Consider the following 19,093-nt stretch of genomic DNA (forward strand, 5'->3'; position numbering starts at 1 on the left):
CTTGTGGAAAATTAGGGCAAAATTTGGTTGCCCAGAGAAGTTCCTCCTCATCGTGCATCAGTCTCACAATGGCTCACTTGTCTGGGTTCTGGATGCTGAACAATGCTCCCACGTTTCCTCATCACCAGTGGGGGGAGGCGAGGCCGTGGCTTGCTCCCATGTCTTTTGGTATGATGTTTTCAGCAATGTTGTGAGATGACTTCCATGAGGAAGAACACGGCGTCAAGATCATCTACCACCTTAACGGTAAATTATTTCACTTGAAAAGGCTACAAACCAAGACTAAAGTGGAAGAGTCGGTGTGTGATTTTTTGTACTCATTGTAGCTTCTGAGGCTAACATGGTACGGATTGATTCTCCGCTACTTGTGCTGATTTTGGCCTAACAATTCATACCAAAAAAACACAGGCTCTCTACCAGCCAGCCCCACACCATCCATACATGGAATCATTGGTTACTGCAAATGGAGAATTTTTTAATGCTTTGGATAAGTTAACTTGCCTTGGTGTAGTGTACTTTCCGGGGGTGTACACGTTGATAATGAGGTTGACGCACGTGTGGCCAGAGCTAGCTCAGTGTTTGGGAGGCTCCGAAGGAAAGTATGGGAGAGAAGAGATGTTAGATTGACTACCAGCCTGAAGGTCTACAGAGCCACTGTGCTGACCCATTGTTGTACGTCTGTGAAACCTGGACAGTGTACCAGCGCCACGCCGGGAAACTAAATCACTTCCGTGTGAGATGTCTTAGGAAGCTCCTGAAGATCACCTGGCAGGACGAGTCACCGAACACCGAGGTCCTTTCACAAACTGAACTGCTGAGCATTCAGACTCTCCTGCAGGGAGTGTAGCTCCCCTGGGCTGGCCACATGGTTCAAATGTCAAAAGTCTGTTTGCCTAACCGATTATTTTACAAAGAACTCACATAAGGCAGGTGCTCACATGAAGGTCAGAAGAAGCACGATAAGGACACTCTCAAGGTCTCTCTGAAGAACTTTGGAATCAGCTGTGCGACATGGAAGACACTGGCATGGGCTTGCCCAGCATGGCGTGTCCGCATCAGAGAAGGCACTGTGCTGTATGAGCAAAGCAGAATTGAAACAGCTCAAAGGAAACATCAGATGTGCAGATTTAGAGATATTTCTGCTTCAAATGGGCATGTGAACTATTTGTGCCCAACCTGTGATAAAGCCTTCCAAGCTTGTATTCATCAGATCAGCCACAGTCAAGGTACATATTGTACTTTGACCCCAACGTAGTGATGTCACTTTGGTCCTCTTTGAGAACAAAGGACGACAACCACTCTGCCAGTATAACTTTAAAGAAACCTTTCTTGTTCTCCATAGCTTCCCTTGCCAGCCCAACTTGTTCTGTGCTTAAGCAGTTCTGACACTGTTTTTTACAGAGCCATACCACACTCTTAAAGTCATCTTCTGTTGTCTGATCTTGCTTTTGTTTTCTGTATAAGAAATCTCAGTTGGTTGGTGACTTCCCTGTGTATCCATATCCACCTCTTCGTATAAATTCCATTTTTCTTCTTCATTGAAATTGTTTTCATTTGAGTCTTCAGATTGTAATTATTGGGCATCTCCCTTCCTTTCTGGATTAACTTCCTCTGAAGCATGTTAATCCGTGGGATCCTGCCTTTCTTTTCTCTGAACCTTTTGAAAGCATATTTCACGACATTGCCTCTAGATTTAGGCATTCATCTTGTTTTGAGACAACATCATCTAAAGAGGCAGCGTAGTGTAATTGATAGACTGGTTTGAAGCAGGAAGGTGTATGTTCAGGTCCCACTTTTATGGCATACTGTGTGTCACAGAGGTTTGTGACCCTGGATGGACAGAGCAGGTACTCATCTTCCTCATTGGGAATTCCCTGTCCAGGGAAATTACATATCTGACTCCAAGAAAAAAAGTATCTAGCCTTGATTACAAAAGGAGTCTCTTTCTAACTAAGAATATTTAATTCAGTTCCATAAGGATTTATTGTGTTGTTTTTCATTCATGTCCAACTCTTCATGACCCCATTTGGGATTTTCTTGGCAAAGATACTGCAGCTCATTTTACAAATGAGGAAATGGAAATAAACAGGGTTAAGTGACTTGCCCAGGGTCACACAGCTAGTAAGTGTCCACAGCTGGATTTTAACTGAGGAAGATGAGTCTTTCTGATTCCAGGCCCAGTGCTCTATCCACTGTGGTGCCTAGTTGCACCTACTATGTGCAAGGCATTGTGCTTGGTCCTTGGAATACAAAGAAAAATTAAATCATCCCTGCCCTCCAAGAGCTTAAATTTTACTGGAAAAATACAATATATAAACAGATAAATAAATGCAAATTATTTGGAGGGGAGAGAGAACACTGAGCCAGGGTCATGAAGAAAAGCTTTCTATGGAAGATGACACCCAAACTGAGCCTTGCAAGAAGAGGTGAAGAGAGAGTACATTCCAGGCATGGGGGAAGGGGGTTGTCATGTGATAGCCTGTGCAACAATAACCCCCTGACATCTTTCCCCTCTATTGAAAATACAGTGGAAAAGCTTAGGGACTGTTTCCAGCACAATATTTCGTATCACAAACCAGTTCCATATTAAACATTGGTCTCATGGTCCAGTCTTCTCCTATGTAATAGACTAATTACTTTGCTTGGGAAATTTATGTGTTTTCACTCCTTTATTACCTTCCTAGTGTCTTCATTCTGTCTCTCTCGATCTCTGTCTCCTTCTTCTCATCCCCCCTTTTTTGTTTATTCTTTTCTGCCCACGTATCCTTTTTTCTCTTCACTCTGATGCACATACCCAGGTCACAGTACTGCGAGCAGCCAAGTAAATATTTCCATCTTGTGTATCTGTTGGCCATGTAAGGCTTTTTTCTGAAGCCTGGGTTGAATCTGATTCTCTAGAACAGTGAGAGGTTCTGCAGTGTCTCACTTCCGTGCGCTCTCAGGAAAGACATGAACATCGTTTCACTACCAGCGCTTCTGAAGTGTTATTTCAAACTTCTTAGATTTCCGTCTTTTAGTTATTCATTTCCTCTTCATGGATTCTGTTCTTCTTGTTTTTAGAAGAAAATCTGGGGGGAAAACTACTTACCCCGTTTACCCCAACACTTTTCTGTTATTTTGAAATTGTAACTTTCATCTACCCGCAGAGACTTCTCAGGGGCTTTTGAAACAATTAGCAAAACACATTTTGTACTTGCAAAGACAGGCGGGGTCAAAATGAAAAGAACATCGAGCTGCCTTCTAGGGTGGAAGAGAGGGCAGAGTCACACAGTGGCCACCATTTCAGAGTTGGGATGCGCCCTACGGGTCTTTTATTCCAAACCATAACTGCATAGGAATCTCTTTGCAACGTTCAGTTGTAAAAGGTGATTCCCCCACCATTTGCTTGATTGCCTCTCAGGGCAGCCCATCCTACTTTTGCACTCAGCTTCTTTCTGCAAACTCTCTCCCCTTGCTCCAGACAAAAGCACTTCTTTGGGGTTACACTCTACCTCCCACCTTGCATTAACTACCTGACCCTTTATTTTCCTGGTTGAAAGGTACTGAAGTTCTAAATCTGAAACTTAAAAAGAAAGCAAATCCTGAATGTAAATGGTACCCTTCAGTTTCCTAGTAATCATTTTCCTTCTCTTATTGAAACACGACACTTCTACACACACACACACACACACACACACACACACACACACAATCTCTCTTTCTCTCTGTCTTCTTTTAAACTTTGGCTTAAAGTAACATTTTTGGAATGGACTGAGACAAAAGAAAGCAAGAATTTTAAGAAACTTAGACTCTGATTAATTTTTCCACTGCTTGCTATGTGATAGTATGAAATTTACTCCCCTTTAAGGTGTGTTGGGATGAGAATACCAAAGACTTAGGAAAATTATGAAGGATGGCAGTTGACCAAAACCAAGTTAGTCACATAACCCTTCTTTAACTTAGAGTTAAAATTGCAGTGGATAAAAAGGGAAAATCCTATAAGTAAATATGACAACTAACAATTTAAATAGTTGGACTTTATTTGGGTACTCCTATGAATGGGTTCACCCTGGGTTTCTTTCCTGGACCCTCTGTTTTTCTAAGCAATCTCATCGTCTCTATGTACAAGGCTCTGAAATGTACCAGTCCAACCATTGTCTCTCTCCTGAATTCCATTCTTGTATCACTCGCTGCTTAATAGCGATTTACCTGGGTATCGCATAAGCATCTCAAACTCGGTGTGTCTAAAATGGACCATATTATCTCTCCCCCAACCTCCCCCCTCCTTGTAACTGCCTCATTTCTTTCAAGGGCACCACCATGCTTCTGGCTCTCCAGATTTGAGACTCTCGAATCATCCTCAACTGCCCTTTCTTTTTCACTTCCAATATCCATTTGATTGACAAGTCTTTCTGCCTCCCCATCTTTGGCACAGGGCCGCCATCCCGGTTCAGTCCCTCACCACCTCTCACTTGGACTATTTTAATAGTCTTCTAGTTAGTATCCATATTTCCATTGTCTCCTCTCTGCAATACACCCTCTATATGATTGCCAGGTTGATATTGCCGAAGGACCAATTTGACTATGCACATCATATGTCCTCTGCTCAAAAAGCTTCAGTAGCTCCCTATTGCCCATAAGATAAAGTTAAAGCCTATCCCAATCTGACTTCAGTTTATTTTTCCACTTTTTTTTTATGTTACCACCTCTCACGTACCAACCAAACTAACCATCTTGCTATTTTTCATCTCCCCCCATTCCCCAAACCTGCAGTATTCTCTCTCTTCACCTTTACCCATAGGTCCATCCAAGGCCAAGCTCAAGTGTTGTTTGTTACGGGAGTCTTTTCCTAACCTGCCCATTTGGTAGTACTTTTCCCCTGCCCCAAAATTAGGCTCCTTGGGGGCAGATACTCTTTCATTTTTGTGTTTGTATCTCCAGCACCTAGCATAGTCCCTGGCACATAGTAGGTACTTAATAAATGTTTGTCTAACTTTAATTGAGTTAATATGAACTTCTAGCTATTAGAGTTTATTTTCTCTTCCCCCCTCCTCAATTATTTCATTAACTTTTGGTCGCCCTGTCCTTCCCTTCGTGCTGGTAACCTGGGAGGTCATGGGCAGAGAGAGTGATATGAGGAGTCTCAGAGCTCCCGTTTCATGAACAGTCTCCATTCCAGGTTTCTCCATTCCCACAAGCTGGAGCTGTGGTGTGGGGAGAGAAATGAGCATGAGTGCCTTGCCCCGTACTGGTGAGGAAAAGGGCTGGAAACAGAAGTGGCTCCTTGCTGGTGTCATTATTAGGCCAGCCATTTCTTAGTCTCCGATCAACATCTCTTCGTTTCCATTGTTACAGGAGAGAAATTACTTGAAGGGCAAGTGATTCAGCTCGAGGATGGAACCACAGCTTATATCCATCAAGTGACAGTCGAGAAAGGTGAGGGAAGGCCTTCCTTGTGCTTAGGACAGCCTGGAACAGACTCCAAAGCAAAGACTTTCCTGAGGCCCAGAGACAACTGCCCTGGAAGGTAGATGTGAAAAAAGACCTGGGGCAAGGGAGTCATTGGTCACCTTTCTTTTGTTTGTTTGTTGGCTTTTATAGAATCTCTTTCCTTTGAAGATGGACAGCCTGTACAGCTGGAAGATGGCAGCATGGCCTATATACACCGCACACCCAAAGGTGCATGTCAGCGGGGGACTGGAGGGAAAGGGGGTGATGTAGAGCCAAACACTATCTTCACTCCTAGGAGTTTGCAGGGGGCTAGGGTAAGTGTGGGCATAACGGGTGGCAAGATCCCACAAGATCTTTATTGTTGCAAAACAACAGTCTCCCTGCATATCTAACTGGGACAGGGTCTGATCTTATACTCCCTCTGGCTTGTTGTCGGATCATTGCTCTCCAGGGAGGTGAGGTTTAGAAATCACCGACAATGTTCACTTACCCAGCAAGGTTCTTTACGAGACCTTGTCCTGAGAAAGGGGCAATCCGTGGGCAGGAAATCCTATGTCCTTTAGCTCTAGGGAGAATGAAAGCCATCCATGGGCCTTGGAAAATCCTCATAGGAGAAAGAGACCCTTCCAACTGAGACGATGCATGCTGATGTTAAAGCAGTGGTTGCTACTGTGTGCCAACTGTGCCCCTTTTTGCCTTCTCCACAGAGGGCTATGACCCTAATGCCCTGGAAGCCGTCCAGCTGGAAGATGGCTCCACTGCCTACATCCACCACCCAGTGGCCGTGCCCTCTGAGAGTACCGTCCTGGCTGTACAGACAGAAGTGGGCCTGGAGGACCTGGCAGCAGAGGACGATGAAACCTTCAGCGCAGATGCCGTGGTGGCCCTGGAGCAGTATGCCAGCAAGGTAGGATGGTAGCTGGCAGCTGAGGAAAGCCAGCCACTCGGCTCCATGGCATCTTTTGGTGTCATCCCCTTCCCCTTCTCTCCTCCCTCAGGATATGGCAGCCTCCAGGGGAGTGAGGGGTGGTGGGCACTGAAGGGAGCAAGCCTTCAGGCCTGGGAACCTCTACCAGGGCCTCCCTCTCCCCCTCCTCAGATGGTACGGGCTGACAAGTCACTGCTGGTCAACAGTTGTTTGCACACTGCCTCATCTGCCCTGACCGCATAGGAGGCTGTATTATCCAGCGGGGTTGGGGCTGAGTGTAGCTTAACTGTCTTCATGTCTGAGAAGGACTAGACAGATGTTCATGTTCTTTGTGATGGCCACTTAAGTCAGCAGACTTTCTACTTTCCTTCCCTTCGTGCTCGCTCGCTCTCTTTTCCCCCCTCCCCCCCAACTCATGGCTCTTTGGGAAAGTCATCTCCATGGCCAGGGATCAGGTCAGGTAGTCTAAACTAGCCACAGCACTTTAGGACATAATAATAGTCACAGCCGTGGCACATCTGTGTAAGGGGTGAAGCTTATTCTATACCTGAAGGTCACTAAATTATGTTTCTTCTGGGCCTGGTTGTCTGGCCCATTTGTCTGAAGTCCAGGGGAGCAGAAGTGCCTTTCTTGAGTGCAGGGGAAAGAACCGCAGACGGAGAATCTGGAAACCCGGGCTCTAGTCTCAGCTCTCCCACTGATTATATGTCCTTGAGCAAGCTATTTTCCCTTTTTGGGCCTCAGTTTCCCAATATTAAAAGAAAAGGCTTTGGATGTGCTATTAAAACGTGAAGGGGTGTTACTTTTATTTATTGTTTTGGGGGTTTTTTTGGAGGGGGGAGGCAGGGCAATTGGGGTTAAGTGACTTGCCCAGGGTCACTCAGCTAGGAAGCATGTCAAGTGTCTGAGGCCGAATTTGAACTCAGGTCCTCCTGATTCTACTCACTGCGCCGCCTGGCCGCCCCATTTTCATTTATTGGTCTTAAGTTTTCTCAGAAGCTTCGGGATCAGTTAGTGTACTTGTACACAGTAGGGAACACCCACATTCATACTTCTTCCACCCACAGGTGTCCGATGTGGAGGAGGGTGTCAATTCTCAGCTGAAGATGGATGAGTCCGGGGTTGCTGCTCCCCAGGTATGTGCCGTTCGGGTGGAAGTCTGGGACTAGGGAGCTCTCTTAGCCCAGCTATGGCCGTACCAGCAGTTTGCAGCTCATGTGGCTGCCTGAGAATGGATCTCCTTTGTGTCTATTCTGCCTCAATCACCCCAGAGTAAATGTAGCTACTCCTTTCTTTTGCAGCATGCCCCACAACAGATCTGCCTCTGTCTGTCTGTCTCCCTAGTGGACACTCGCCTCACCCAGGGTTCCCTAGCAGGCCAAACCCCATTTCTTAGGCTTGAACTATTTTGTTCTGCCCCATTTGTCTTCCATTCCCCTCAGACAGGAGGATGGGAGTGAGGATCTCCATTTCTCTTTTGCAGGTCCTGCACAATAGCCAGCCCCCTCACAATGGCAAAGGACAGCAGGTTGGAGATAGAGCATTTCGCTGCGGGTACAAGGGCTGTGGTCGCCTTTACACCACCGCTCATCACTTGAAAGTAAGTCTGCCAGTAGGTGGCTTGGTGTGCCATTCCTGGAGCTATAACTCAGTCCTTCCAGTCTAGCCAAAATGGGGCTCCCCCCCACCCCGCCCCATACATTCATACTTACTATTCAAGACCCTACTCGAGATGGTAAGGACCTAATATAAGAACAGGAGGCTAGGCACACAGGGCTCATAGAAAGAGAAGTCTCTATTCAAGGTGATAGAAGAGACACTTGAGAGGGGCCCTCTAGCATTGGGAGCTGCCAGGGGGCTCAGAGCCCTTCTCTAGCCCTAGCTGGCCTCTAAGAGCCAATAGTTTCTTTTTTTCTATAAAAGAAAATGCACCCCTTACTCCTCTACCTCATGTAACCTTCCTTTTTTATAGTCCCAAATTCTGACAACTATGCACCCAACTTCTGCTTGAATACCTCCAGTGATAGGAACTTAGCATTTCTGGAAGCAACCTGTTATATTCTTGAAAGGTATCATTTTATTAAAAAGTTCTTCTTCACTTTGAGCCCAATTCAGCCTTTTGGCAGTATCCACCCATCGGTTCTGGTTTTCCTTCGAGTCGGGTGGTCTACAAAAGACTGAGAGGCGTGAACATAAGTAAGGCTGCCTTGAGATCTTCTACATCTTTTAAAAATGCCTCTTCTGGATTTCCATGGAGTCAATAAGTGAATGTGAATAAAAACTGCCATTAGCAGAGACCTGAACGCTATAATTGCAATGCTGAAGCGTGACCCCCAAGGAGAAAGGAGAAAATGCCTCTCCCTCCCTTCTCTGCAGAGGCAGAGTACTGTGGGCATGGACAGATTTGAACACAGGTCTTTCTGGCTCCGAGTCCAACATACCATCGTCTGCTTTGCCGCCGCCTCCCTGGCGTGTGTGCTCATGACATGTATCCCCTTCCATTCTCTGGCTTGGTGTGCGTCTGTCAGACTTCTCGTTGCCAGGTGTCTCTCATCCTTCCCTCCCCAGGCATCTCTAGGTGATGTCACCTTTGTCTTTGGGGCTAGAGGAGGGATGAGCTCCGACTTCCTTCCGTAGCACTTTGCTTACGAAGGACTTGGCATGCTTCCACTGGCACAATTACCCTGCGAAAGAACTTGTCCCCATTTCTCAGGTGAAGAAACCAAAGCCAAGAGAGGTTCTTGGTTTTAATGCAGGTCTTCTGACTCCAATTCTAGGGCTCCCTCCATGATACCGCGTGGTACCACACCACCATTCCAAATATCTCATATCTGAAATAGGATATTTAATTCAGTCGACATTTATTAAGCACCTACTGTGTGCTGGGCGCTGTGTACTGGGGACACAAATAAGGAAGAGAAGAAAAAGAGACAGTCCCTGCCCTCAAAGAGCTTGCAGTCTAATGGGGGAAGACAGCAAACAAAAGGAAGCTAGAAAGGGGGGGCAGGAGTTGGGAGACATCTTGTTCCGTGGAGCCGATACCCTGCAGACTTCCTTTTGCAGAACAGAGTGATCGGGAGGACCAAAGTCTGCATTGGGAGGAGTTTGGGACTCCACCTTTCAGCCCTCCAGTCTGAGGGGAGAGGAGGCTGAGGGAGGTAGTATCCAAGGCTGGATCTTGGGAGGGGCATCTTTTTGTGAAGCCAGGCTGCAGATAGGAATTTATTGGCCCTTTGAAGACTATTTGGAGATAACCTTCGGAGTTCTTGTCTGATTCCTTCCTCACTATTGATGTCAGTTTGAAAACCTTTTACTTCTTGTGGTGACTGGCAGAAGGGGCAGGGGGGCAGGCAGGCAGGCAGGCAGGCAGGCAGTCAGGGAGCCTGGGTTCTGGGGCCCTTGGCCCTAAGGAAGAGCACATAGCCCAGGTCACTGGTTACATCCCTCTCAAGCCCACTTCTCTCCTGACCTCCCAGGTACACGAACGAGCCCACACAGGTGATCGGCCGTACAGATGTGACTTTGCCAGCTGTGGAAAGGCCTTTGCCACAGGTAAAACAATCAGGGAGGGGCTGGGAGGACTACAAATGGGGCGGAGCAGCTTCACCAGGTCACTGGAGAAGAGCTGGGGGAAATCCAAGATGCTTCTTACTGTTCAGGCATTTCTGACTCTTCATGACCCCTTCTGGGGTTTTCTTGGCAAAGATACTAGAGTGGTTTGCCGTTTCCTTTTCAGTTCATTTTACAGATGAGGAAGCTGAGGCAAACAGAGTTAAGTGACTTGCCCAGGGTCACACAGCTAGGAAGTGTCTGAGGCTGGGCTTCCTGACCCCAGGCTCTGCACTCTAACCACTGCACCACCTAGCTGCCCTAATCTGAGATCTGGACCTGTCCAGAAACAAGCTTTCACCTGGTGGGGCTTTTTTGGTTGGAGAATTCCTCTTTTCAGGAGAAAGGGGTAGTGTAGTCTATTGGCAAGAACACTCTATTAAGAATCAAGAGAACTAGGTTCTTGTCTTGCACATGCCACGTTCTAGCTGTTACTTTGGAGAAATCACTTTCTGTCTCTGAGCCTCAGTTTTCTCTTCTATGAAATTAGGACCACGGGCTGAGATTATCTCTTAAGATCTCTCCCAACTCTGTAATTCTCTCAGTGGCTCAGATTAGCCTGAGAGGAGAAAGGTAGGATTGTCCCCTGGAGTCCCTTTGTGACTCTGATTTAGAATAGATTGGAGAAGGACACAGGCTTCTCAAGTTGAGGGGGCAGAAGTCAAGAACTCAAAGGGCCGGACTTGAGGTTGGGGAAGACTGGAGCTAGGAGCACCTAAAGGTCTTGGGCCTTCGGAATGGATGATTATGTCCATGTTGAGAAGGGAAGTGGGTGGTGGAGGAAATCTCTGTGAGAGGAAGTTCCGGTTGATACCCACTTCTCCCCTCCCACAGGGTACGGTCTGAAGAGCCACGTGCGCACCCATACTGGTGAAAAGCCATACAAGTGCCCCGAGGAGCTGTGCAACAAGGCATTCAAGACATCAGGAGATCTGCAGAAGCACGTCCGCACCCACACTGGTGGGCCTTCTGCCCTCTACTGTCATTTCAGTCCTCTTTGCTCTCTGACACAGCAACCTCTAATTCCCCCCCTTCACGTTTCCCCATTCCTTCCAAGCATGAGTACATTCTCAAAGGAAGCTACCCCCGTCCCAGCTCTTACCATCTCCTCAAACATAGAGCGCTCTTGTTCTGGGAGCCCTGGGCACAAAATGTTTCCCTCACAGTCCCCTCTGCCTACCTCTGCACAAGTTCTCCCATGCTGCCCTCATCTGTCCTGGTCTCCTACAGGTGAACGCCCATTCCGGTGCCCCTTTGAGGGCTGTGGCCGATCTTTCACTACATCTAACATCCGAAAGGTACATGTCCGCACTCACACAGGGGAGAGGCCCTACACCTGCCCGGAGCCCCACTGTGGCCGTGGCTTCACCAGTGCCACCAACTACAAGAACCACGTGCGCATTCACACAGGTGGGACAGCTGGCACCCAAGAACCCTCCCCAGCTCTAGCCCAGGACCCTTCCTCACCCTGTCCCCACTTCCAGGGACTCCATCTGCTCTTGACTTAAGCAATTTTCTCATTTCACAATCTGACAACCTTTCCCTGTTGGGTACTCCATGATGGGCAGGAAGGTTAGTGTTCTGGCTGAATCAGCACCTTGAGTTTGGCAATTTTTGTTGTTCATGGGCCTCCCCATTCTGACTGGGTTGGCAGACCCAGGTCCCATTAAGGTAACTCTCAGTTCCCTGCGCCTCTCCTATAGATACCAAGTCCTTTCCTCTAGCTATAGCCCCAGAACAGAAACTAAGATGGGAACAGGTGGGGGAAAGGTAGATTGTAATGTTCCCCTTGTCCTCCCCCCATCCACCTGCCATGGAACTCTTGTACATACCGCCCCCCTCACGTTATTTTCCCCATCTCCTGGTTTCAGGGCCCACACCCTTAGCCTTGCATGTCACTTCCCCAGAACTTTGTATACCCTCCCCTTCATTGGCTTCATGTTGTCCCCTCAGTGCACATCCTCTCTCTCATCCCCATGTCAAGTGCACAAGCAAGCATTTATCCCATGTTCCACTTGATGGCTACATCTCTTCCTCTGTCCCACCTACTCTTCCCTTATCAACTCTAGCACTCTGGACCAGGCCCTGTGTCCCCATTCACAGCCCCATCCCTCCACCCTTTGTCCCCCTAGCTCCCCTCTCACAGTCCCATCTCCTTGCTCGGTCCCCCTAGTTCTCCTCTCACCACCTCTATCCCCCCAGTTCCTCGCTCACCAGCCCCATCCTCCCCTCTCTGTCCCCCTAGTTCCCCCCTTGCCAGCCCTAGTCCCCACCCCCCTCACAGCCCAGTGTCCCCAGGGGAGAAGCCGTACGTCTGCACCGTGCCGGGTTGCGGCAAGCGCTTCACTGAGTACTCAAGCCTGTACAAGCACCACGTGGTGCACACACACTGCAAGCCCTACACCTGCAGCAGCTGTGGCAAGACCTACCGGCAGACCTCCACCCTGGCCATGCACAAGCGCAGCGCCCATGGCGAGCTGGAGGCCACTGAGGAGAGCGAACAGGCCCTTTATGAGCAGCAGCAGCTGGAAGGTGAGGGGTGGGGGGCTTCCCACACACCCTTGGCCCCAGCATCTCCAGGAGGCAAGGCCGGGACGCTCCGGGGACATGGAAATAACAAACTTTGGGGCGCTGATCAGGAACTAACCTGTGCCTTTCCTCCCTCCCCCAGCTGCTTCTGCAGCTGAGGAGAGCCCCCCGCCCAAAAGGTCTCACATCACTTTCCTATCGGAGGTGAAAGAGGAGGGGGACATCCCAGCACAGGTGACCATGGTGACAGAGGAGGACGGGGCTCCCCAGGTGGCCCTGATCACCCAGGACGGCACCCAACAGGTACAGGCTCTAGAGCTCAGGGTGAGGGAGGAGCTTTCCTATTGCAGACAAAATCACACGGTTATTGTAGAAGGAGAGGTTGTCATCAACAGGACTTATGTCTGTGTGTCTGTAATGGCCCCCAGACTTGTAGGAGGCAGCAGGAGTTAGGGCCACCCAGTCCCAGAGAGTAGCCCAGCCAGGTCTGAGACTTGGACGGATACCTCAGTCCTTGTGAGTTCTGGGCAGACAGCCCCAGTAGCACTGATTCCACTCCTCTAGGGAAACGGGGCATGTAACTGTCTGAACAAGACAGAGGGACATAGCGCAGAAGAGGCAGCAGAATGCTTCGGGGCTAGGCCTTTGCCACAGACTCACTTCTGACCTTAGTTGCCTACACTGATAACCTGCGGCAAGTCCCTTCACTCTGCCTCAGTTCCCTCATCTGTCAGAAGGAGATGATAATATCTCCTTTATTACTTCATTTGTTATTAATGAAGATTCAGTTATATTCCTTACACGTGTCATTGTGCAAATGCAAGTCGTTAATATTGGTGATATTTACAGGATTCTAAGAGTTAGCGGTGGGTCCAGGATCATAGATCTTAGTCCTTAGAGATGACCTGATCCACCCTCCTCATTTTACAGATGAGGGAGCCGAACCTCAGAGAGGGGCAGTGACTTGCCCAAAATTATACGCAAAGTCAGTAGCAGAGCTTAGGTTCCAGTCCATGTCTTCTGATGCCCAAATTTCATGTTTTTTCTTGTCACGCTCCCTCGCTCTGTCAGTGTCCTCCATCCCAGATCAGCCTCATTTGGTCCTTAGTGACTGGTGTATAATCTGGATGATAGGGGTTGTCTCCTTCTTATTCATTTGTGTAGCTCCCTCAGTGCCTAGTACGATGTGTTGTAAGTTGTCAAGAATTACTTTAATAAATGTTTGTTGAATTATGAACAGAGCAGGCTCAGGTTATGTCCTTAAATCCCTGCAGGAAAGGTTTGATAAACAGCTAACAAAGGGCATCCAGGGTTTTAACCCATAGCCAGGACAATCTTCTCTTACCTCTTACCTACAGGTCAGTCTGTCCCCTGAAGACTTGCAGGCCCTAGGAAGTGCCATTAGCATGGTGACCCAGCATGGTGGCACTACCCTCGCCATCCCTAGCCCTGAAGACCTTGCCACCTCCAGCACACATACTGTCACCATGGTCAGCGCCGACGGCACCGAGACACAGCCAGTATGACCAAGGGTTTTTGTTCTCTCTCTGTCCTTCTCAGTAGAGACATTCAACCGTAGCTGGAGTTACTCAACACCTGTTACTGCTCTAATGACTCTCCCCCCAAGAGGGATTCCTTAAGTCGATATGAATATCATCTTAAAGGCTAAGGGATCTGCAGTCGGGGGACCGTCAGTCCCAGTCACCTGCCTTTCCTCTCTGTGGCTGTGGGAGGGGGGACCGAGTGAGCTCCAAGGTTCTTTATAGTGTTCTAAAATTCTGTGATTTGGAACTCGTGGGCCAGGTTAGACTCTGGAGAAAGACGAGTCTCACTTAGCCCTGAGCATCAGGATCTTCTCCATTCTTTCCTTGGTCTCTGTAAGATCCTTATTCCAAGATGCCTGGAAGTGTGCTGGGAGGACAAACCACCTTTCTGTGTTTCAGGTTACCATCATAACCTCTGGGGCCATGGTGACCGAGGATTCAGCGGTAGCATCCCTTCATCACCAGCAGGTGGCGCTGTTGGCCACAGCCAATGGAACTCACATTGCAGTGCAGGTATGTGCACTGTAGGGAAGCAGAAAGGGGAGATTACGGGATTCCAGAGAAAAAACAAATCTGAAATGGATTTTTAGAAAGAACCTGTTTCAGAGCAGCTGATTGTGCGGCTTCTCTCAGACCACAGTAGAATGATAAGCATCAGGGGTCTCCCCAGCTGGGCTTGTGAACAGAGGACCAAACGTGACGGACCCATTCCCGAAGCGTCCTTTCTGTGGCCCTGTTCACCGGCACTCTGTGTCTTTGCCATGCGCCCTTCTGGTGAGCTTGACCTCCCAGAGAACAGCTGTGTGTCCTGTTTACAAAGAGCTTTACACACCTCGTTGTATCTGCTCATCCAGAAAGCTCTGAGGGATGGTTAATGCAAATTTTATGATTCCCACTTTACAAATGCAGTGACCCAAGGTTTGGTGTCAGAAATACCAGGACCATAGCACAGGCTTTCTGAGTCCAAAATCAGTGTGCTGTCCACTGTGCCACAGCTGCTTTCTACCCTGGCAGCGTCTTCTCCTCAGTCTGGAGCGGCAGGAAAGACACTGGGCAACACCAGGAGACCTTAGTCTGCCAGTAATGAATTACAGATTCATGACATCTGAGTGTTGGAAGAGACTCCAAAGGCTGACTGGTCTAACTTAGGCTGGACAGAGTAGGTAGCTGTGTCGCCTTGGAAATGTCTGCTCTCTGAGTTTTCAATTCGTAATCTCATCAAAGGAGGAAGAAGAGGGAGACTTTAGATCATCCCTAAGATCCTGTCTAGCCCAAGAGTTCTGTGCTGCTATGATCTTGACTCCTTTTCCCCTAGGAAATGATCCAGGCCCATTACCTCTCCCCATCTCCTTGACTGTGTTTATTCTCTCATGTATCAGCCAGTCAGCAAGCATTAGTTGAGGTACGACTAGCACCTGCTTCTTGCCTACCATGATTCTCATTCTCTTTCCCTCTCATCCGTTTGTAGCTGGAGGAGCAGCAGACTTTGGAGGAGGCCATTAGCATGGCTACTGCCGCCATGCAGCAGGGGGCCGTGACCCTAGAGACATCTATATCAGAGAGTGGCTGTTGAGACCCTAGGGCAAGCTGGGTCCCACACAGTGGCAAAGAAGATGCCTTGTGGTACAGGCATCACTGTCTCCAAGCGTCCAGACTGTGGATGAACCGCGGAAGGTGGCCACGTAGAGGTCGCTGAGCCAGAGAAAGCAGCGTTGAGAGCAGCATAGTTGGGGGAAAGGGAATGGTTTTGCCATCAATAAGGGTGACAGCCAAAATGGGGGAGTTCTAGACATTCTCAGAAGGTGAGAAGGACCCATTGGGTCACTAGACTGCCCTGGGGCTCCCACTGAAGCCTGCCCGGGTGCTCCTCTTCCTCTTGAGAACACCCTGTTGCCCCTTACCCCTTTTCTTAGGACAGTGAGTAGAGGTCAAGGATGCCTTTGGGGCTGGCCTTCTGCCCTCAGGTAGTTGCTACCCACTATGTGGGAGGCCCTGGCAGAGGCAGGGGAGGGGGGAGCACCTGGCTCCACCAGAGGATATTCTGGAGCCCCTCAAGCCACATACAGCAATAACTATGGCAGAGGGGGGCCAAGATGTCCAGGCAAATGGCAAGGATTTCCTGAGGGGACTATGGCAGACAGGAGGAAAGAAGCAGTCTCCCTCAGCCCACTCCCAGCCATTCATACTGTGGCTGGAGCAGAGTGGTCCCTGCACTTAGATTGCTGGGTTTGGAATTTGTGTGTGTGTGTGGTTTTTGTTTGTTTTTTAATTCCATTTTTATAATTTTTTTTTCTGCTAAGGGTGATGGTGGTGAGTGGGTGGATGCTTATTTAATAAAAGTCCCAAATTTCTGTATGGGTCAGTCATTCACCCTTTGTGATAGAAACCAGCAGCAAGACGCTGACCGCAGTAACTCTGAGCCCCCACTTGGAGCCAAGGGAGCCCTGTGTTTCTCTAGCTTTGACTGGGATGAAGTGCTGGGGGTGGGATGATGGGATGAGGGTGAGGAGACAAATCGGCACAAAAGCTTTGGCATTTTGTGGTGTGGGGTCATAGATGGCAGGTCCATTGGGTCCCATCTTTTCAATCCCTCTGCCCTTCTCAAGAATGCCAGACTTCCTTTGCTACCTGCAGCTTCCAGACTCTAAGAGAATTTCAGCCCCACATTCATGTCCCTTCTGAGAGCTTTCACCATGAAACTTTCTTATTGTGCAGCATGGCCTAGACCTAGCTGGCAATGCCCTGTGGCTGCAGACAAGCCTTTTACGTGGTGTCATGGAGGTACCATTGGACTGGCTGTCCAACAAGATCACCTCGGTCTGAGTCCCCACCAACTGGGTGACACAGACAAATGATTTAATCTCTCCTGAAGTTGAGCTTTTTCATTCATCTACAAAGTGGTAACAACCATACTTAGAGGACATTCCTCCTTGGGTCTGTACGTGTGGCCAGAAATGCCCAAGGAGAACACAGTAGAGATGGGAACGGCCCTGTTTCTCCACAGCATATGATGATAAACAAATTGAGCTTTGCATTTGGGGAGCCCTGCCCTCTCTCCAGCTTCTTGGAAGCATCTGGAGTCTGACTCCCCTAAAGTTGGATTGGGTGTGTCTCCCATGTGGAGCAAGAAGGACCTGAGTTAAGATCTGATGAGGTTTGGATGGGATCGTGCCCTGAATTCCCCGGAGAAACACATCCGTAGATGGTTGTTGGGGGAGAAGGGGGGTAAGCTGGGAAAAGGGAAAGGTTTTCAATAATTTCATAGGAAGAAAAGAGGAGAGGGGCTTTCCCCCCTCTACCCCATCCCTACCTGAGAGGAGGTGAGAGCTCCACAGTGGTGGCACTGGCTTGAGAAGCATACCCATGTAACATCTGGGGACAAGCATCTTCCACCCCTTCCTCTATGCAATCGCCAAAGTCTGTGAACCAAAGAGTGGCTCAGTCACTGGGGTGATCTTAAGAACCGCCTCTACCACCTCTTCAGGCCAAAGGAGTCTGGTGAGGTCTGTGCTTTCAGGGGCCAGGTAACTAAGGCCAGTTCCTATTCATCTTGGATACCCACCCCACCCCCCCTCCTTGCGAGGAGGAACCTAGAGTGCTTCAGAGCAGGCAGGTGGAGCTAGTGTTCTGTAGTATGGCCCCTCTGCGGTTCTCAAAGCCGTTTGCATTTCCTGAAACCGGATCTCCTGGGTGTCAGAGCAGCCTCCGGGTCCCAGGCTTCTCGGCCATGGCCCTCCGTAAGGAGCTGCTCAAATCCATCTGGTACGCCTTCACAGCCCTGGATGTGGAGAAGAGCGGCAAGGTCTCCAAGTCCCAGCTCAAGGTAAGGCAGAGGCCCCCCGCAGGGGTCGGGCTGGGAGGCAGGGACTAGAAACCAGGGGAGAGCCGCCTTTTGCCACCCCTGCCTCTAGCTGGGCTTGCTGCTGCCCTGCCCCAGGAGAGCACCCGCGTGGGAGTACAGGTACCCAGAGCCCTTCCAAAGGAGCTTGGGAGCCATGACTGGAGGGGCCAATGGGATATCCTGGTGGGAGGCTCTCGTTAAGTTTGGGACAGCTCCAACAAAGCCCCGGCCATGGGCCAGGGACTAGCAAGGGCATGAGGGGAGATCGTGGAGCTTCAGAAGATGTGAGCAGGCTAGAGAGTTCCAAACTGAGACTCCGCGCACATGGGCCCCCCCCCCCCCCCGCCCCCGACCCTACACCCTCCCCTCGGTCATACCAGGACGTGTAGCCAGCATCTTCCTGCCTCATTTCCTCTGGTGGCTTTGAAAGGAGACAGTTAGAAAGCTCTTCAGTCACTTCCTCCCAGGGCCTAGGGGCTGCATCTCCCCTGCCCCCAGCCCATGTAGAGTCAGTCAGACAATTCCCACCCAGGACACAGGAGAGAAGCTCCCCCTAACACCCCTCCCTCCTCCACTGGAGCACTGCTGGGCCCTCCCTGTCAGACACTTAGGTTGAAGAACTGCTGCTTGGGGCCGTGGGGTATAGCTAGCAAGGGGTGTGCCTGTGCTGTCTTGAAAGGCAACTGCCCAAGAGAAAGCTGCCACCTGCGTGACCATAGGCTGCAGGATCTCCTGCCTTCTGTCCATGCTTGGAACAGGTCTGGCTAAGAGGCAAGCAGGGATGCAGTTGCCCTGCAAATTGGGCCATGATAGACCCAACCCGCCGATTCTTGAAAGGCTTCACCAACTTGGCATCCAAGAGGGAGGCTTTTCAAACATTGGGCACTGTGCTAGGCACTGGGGTTGCAAAGCCAAAAATGAAATAATCCCCATAGTGGTGAAACATATGATATAATAATCCCCCAAAATGAAATAAGTCTCAGCCTCAAGGAACTTACATTCCATCTAGTAAGTCAGCATATAAAGTGTATAAACGTCCAGCTAAAGGGCACTAGCGACTGGAGAAACTAGGGAGAGAGCCTCATGGAAGAAGCAGTTCTCAAGCCAAAGAAAGCTCCACGGATTTTAGGAGGCAAAGATGAGGAAGGAGTGCTTTCCTTGTGCAAAGGGATGGAGATGGGGAATAGAGTGGCATTTGTTAGAATCTGAAAG

The 19,093-nt window shown here is 49.3% G+C and overlaps 2 protein-coding genes across 3 annotated transcripts in view; both read left to right on the top strand.

The window, feature by feature from the left end:
• Nucleotides 1-16,410, top strand: part of ZNF76 (zinc finger protein 76) — a 31,316-nt gene extending 14,906 nt beyond the window's left edge. For both annotated transcript variants that reach the window (XM_036769151.1, XM_036769152.1), the window contains exons 3-15: nucleotides 5,335-5,415; nucleotides 5,581-5,658; nucleotides 6,138-6,337; nucleotides 7,426-7,494; nucleotides 7,842-7,958; nucleotides 9,835-9,910; nucleotides 10,802-10,927; nucleotides 11,198-11,377; nucleotides 12,266-12,499; nucleotides 12,639-12,799; nucleotides 13,855-14,016; nucleotides 14,440-14,553; nucleotides 15,509-16,410. In XM_036769151.1, the coding sequence (XP_036625046.1) occupies nucleotides 5,335-5,415; nucleotides 5,581-5,658; nucleotides 6,138-6,337; nucleotides 7,426-7,494; nucleotides 7,842-7,958; nucleotides 9,835-9,910; nucleotides 10,802-10,927; nucleotides 11,198-11,377; nucleotides 12,266-12,499; nucleotides 12,639-12,799; nucleotides 13,855-14,016; nucleotides 14,440-14,553; nucleotides 15,509-15,613 (1,703 nt within the window). In that variant the 3' untranslated portion in view covers nucleotides 15,614-16,410. The remainder of the gene's footprint in view (nucleotides 1-5,334; nucleotides 5,416-5,580; nucleotides 5,659-6,137; nucleotides 6,338-7,425; nucleotides 7,495-7,841; nucleotides 7,959-9,834; nucleotides 9,911-10,801; nucleotides 10,928-11,197; nucleotides 11,378-12,265; nucleotides 12,500-12,638; nucleotides 12,800-13,854; nucleotides 14,017-14,439; nucleotides 14,554-15,508) is intronic.
• Nucleotides 16,411-17,648: 1,238 nt separating this feature from the next.
• DEF6 (DEF6 guanine nucleotide exchange factor) overlaps nucleotides 17,649-19,093 on the top strand; it is a 41,712-nt gene continuing 40,267 nt past the window's right edge. The window contains exon 1 of the mRNA XM_036766110.1: nucleotides 17,649-17,863. Within this exon, the coding sequence (XP_036622005.1) occupies nucleotides 17,675-17,863 (189 nt within the window). The 5' untranslated portion in view covers nucleotides 17,649-17,674. The remainder of the gene's footprint in view (nucleotides 17,864-19,093) is intronic.

Source organism: Trichosurus vulpecula, chromosome 7, assembly GCF_011100635.1.
Source record: "Trichosurus vulpecula isolate mTriVul1 chromosome 7, mTriVul1.pri, whole genome shotgun sequence".
Classification (NCBI taxonomy): Eukaryota; Metazoa; Chordata; class Mammalia; order Diprotodontia; family Phalangeridae; genus Trichosurus; species Trichosurus vulpecula.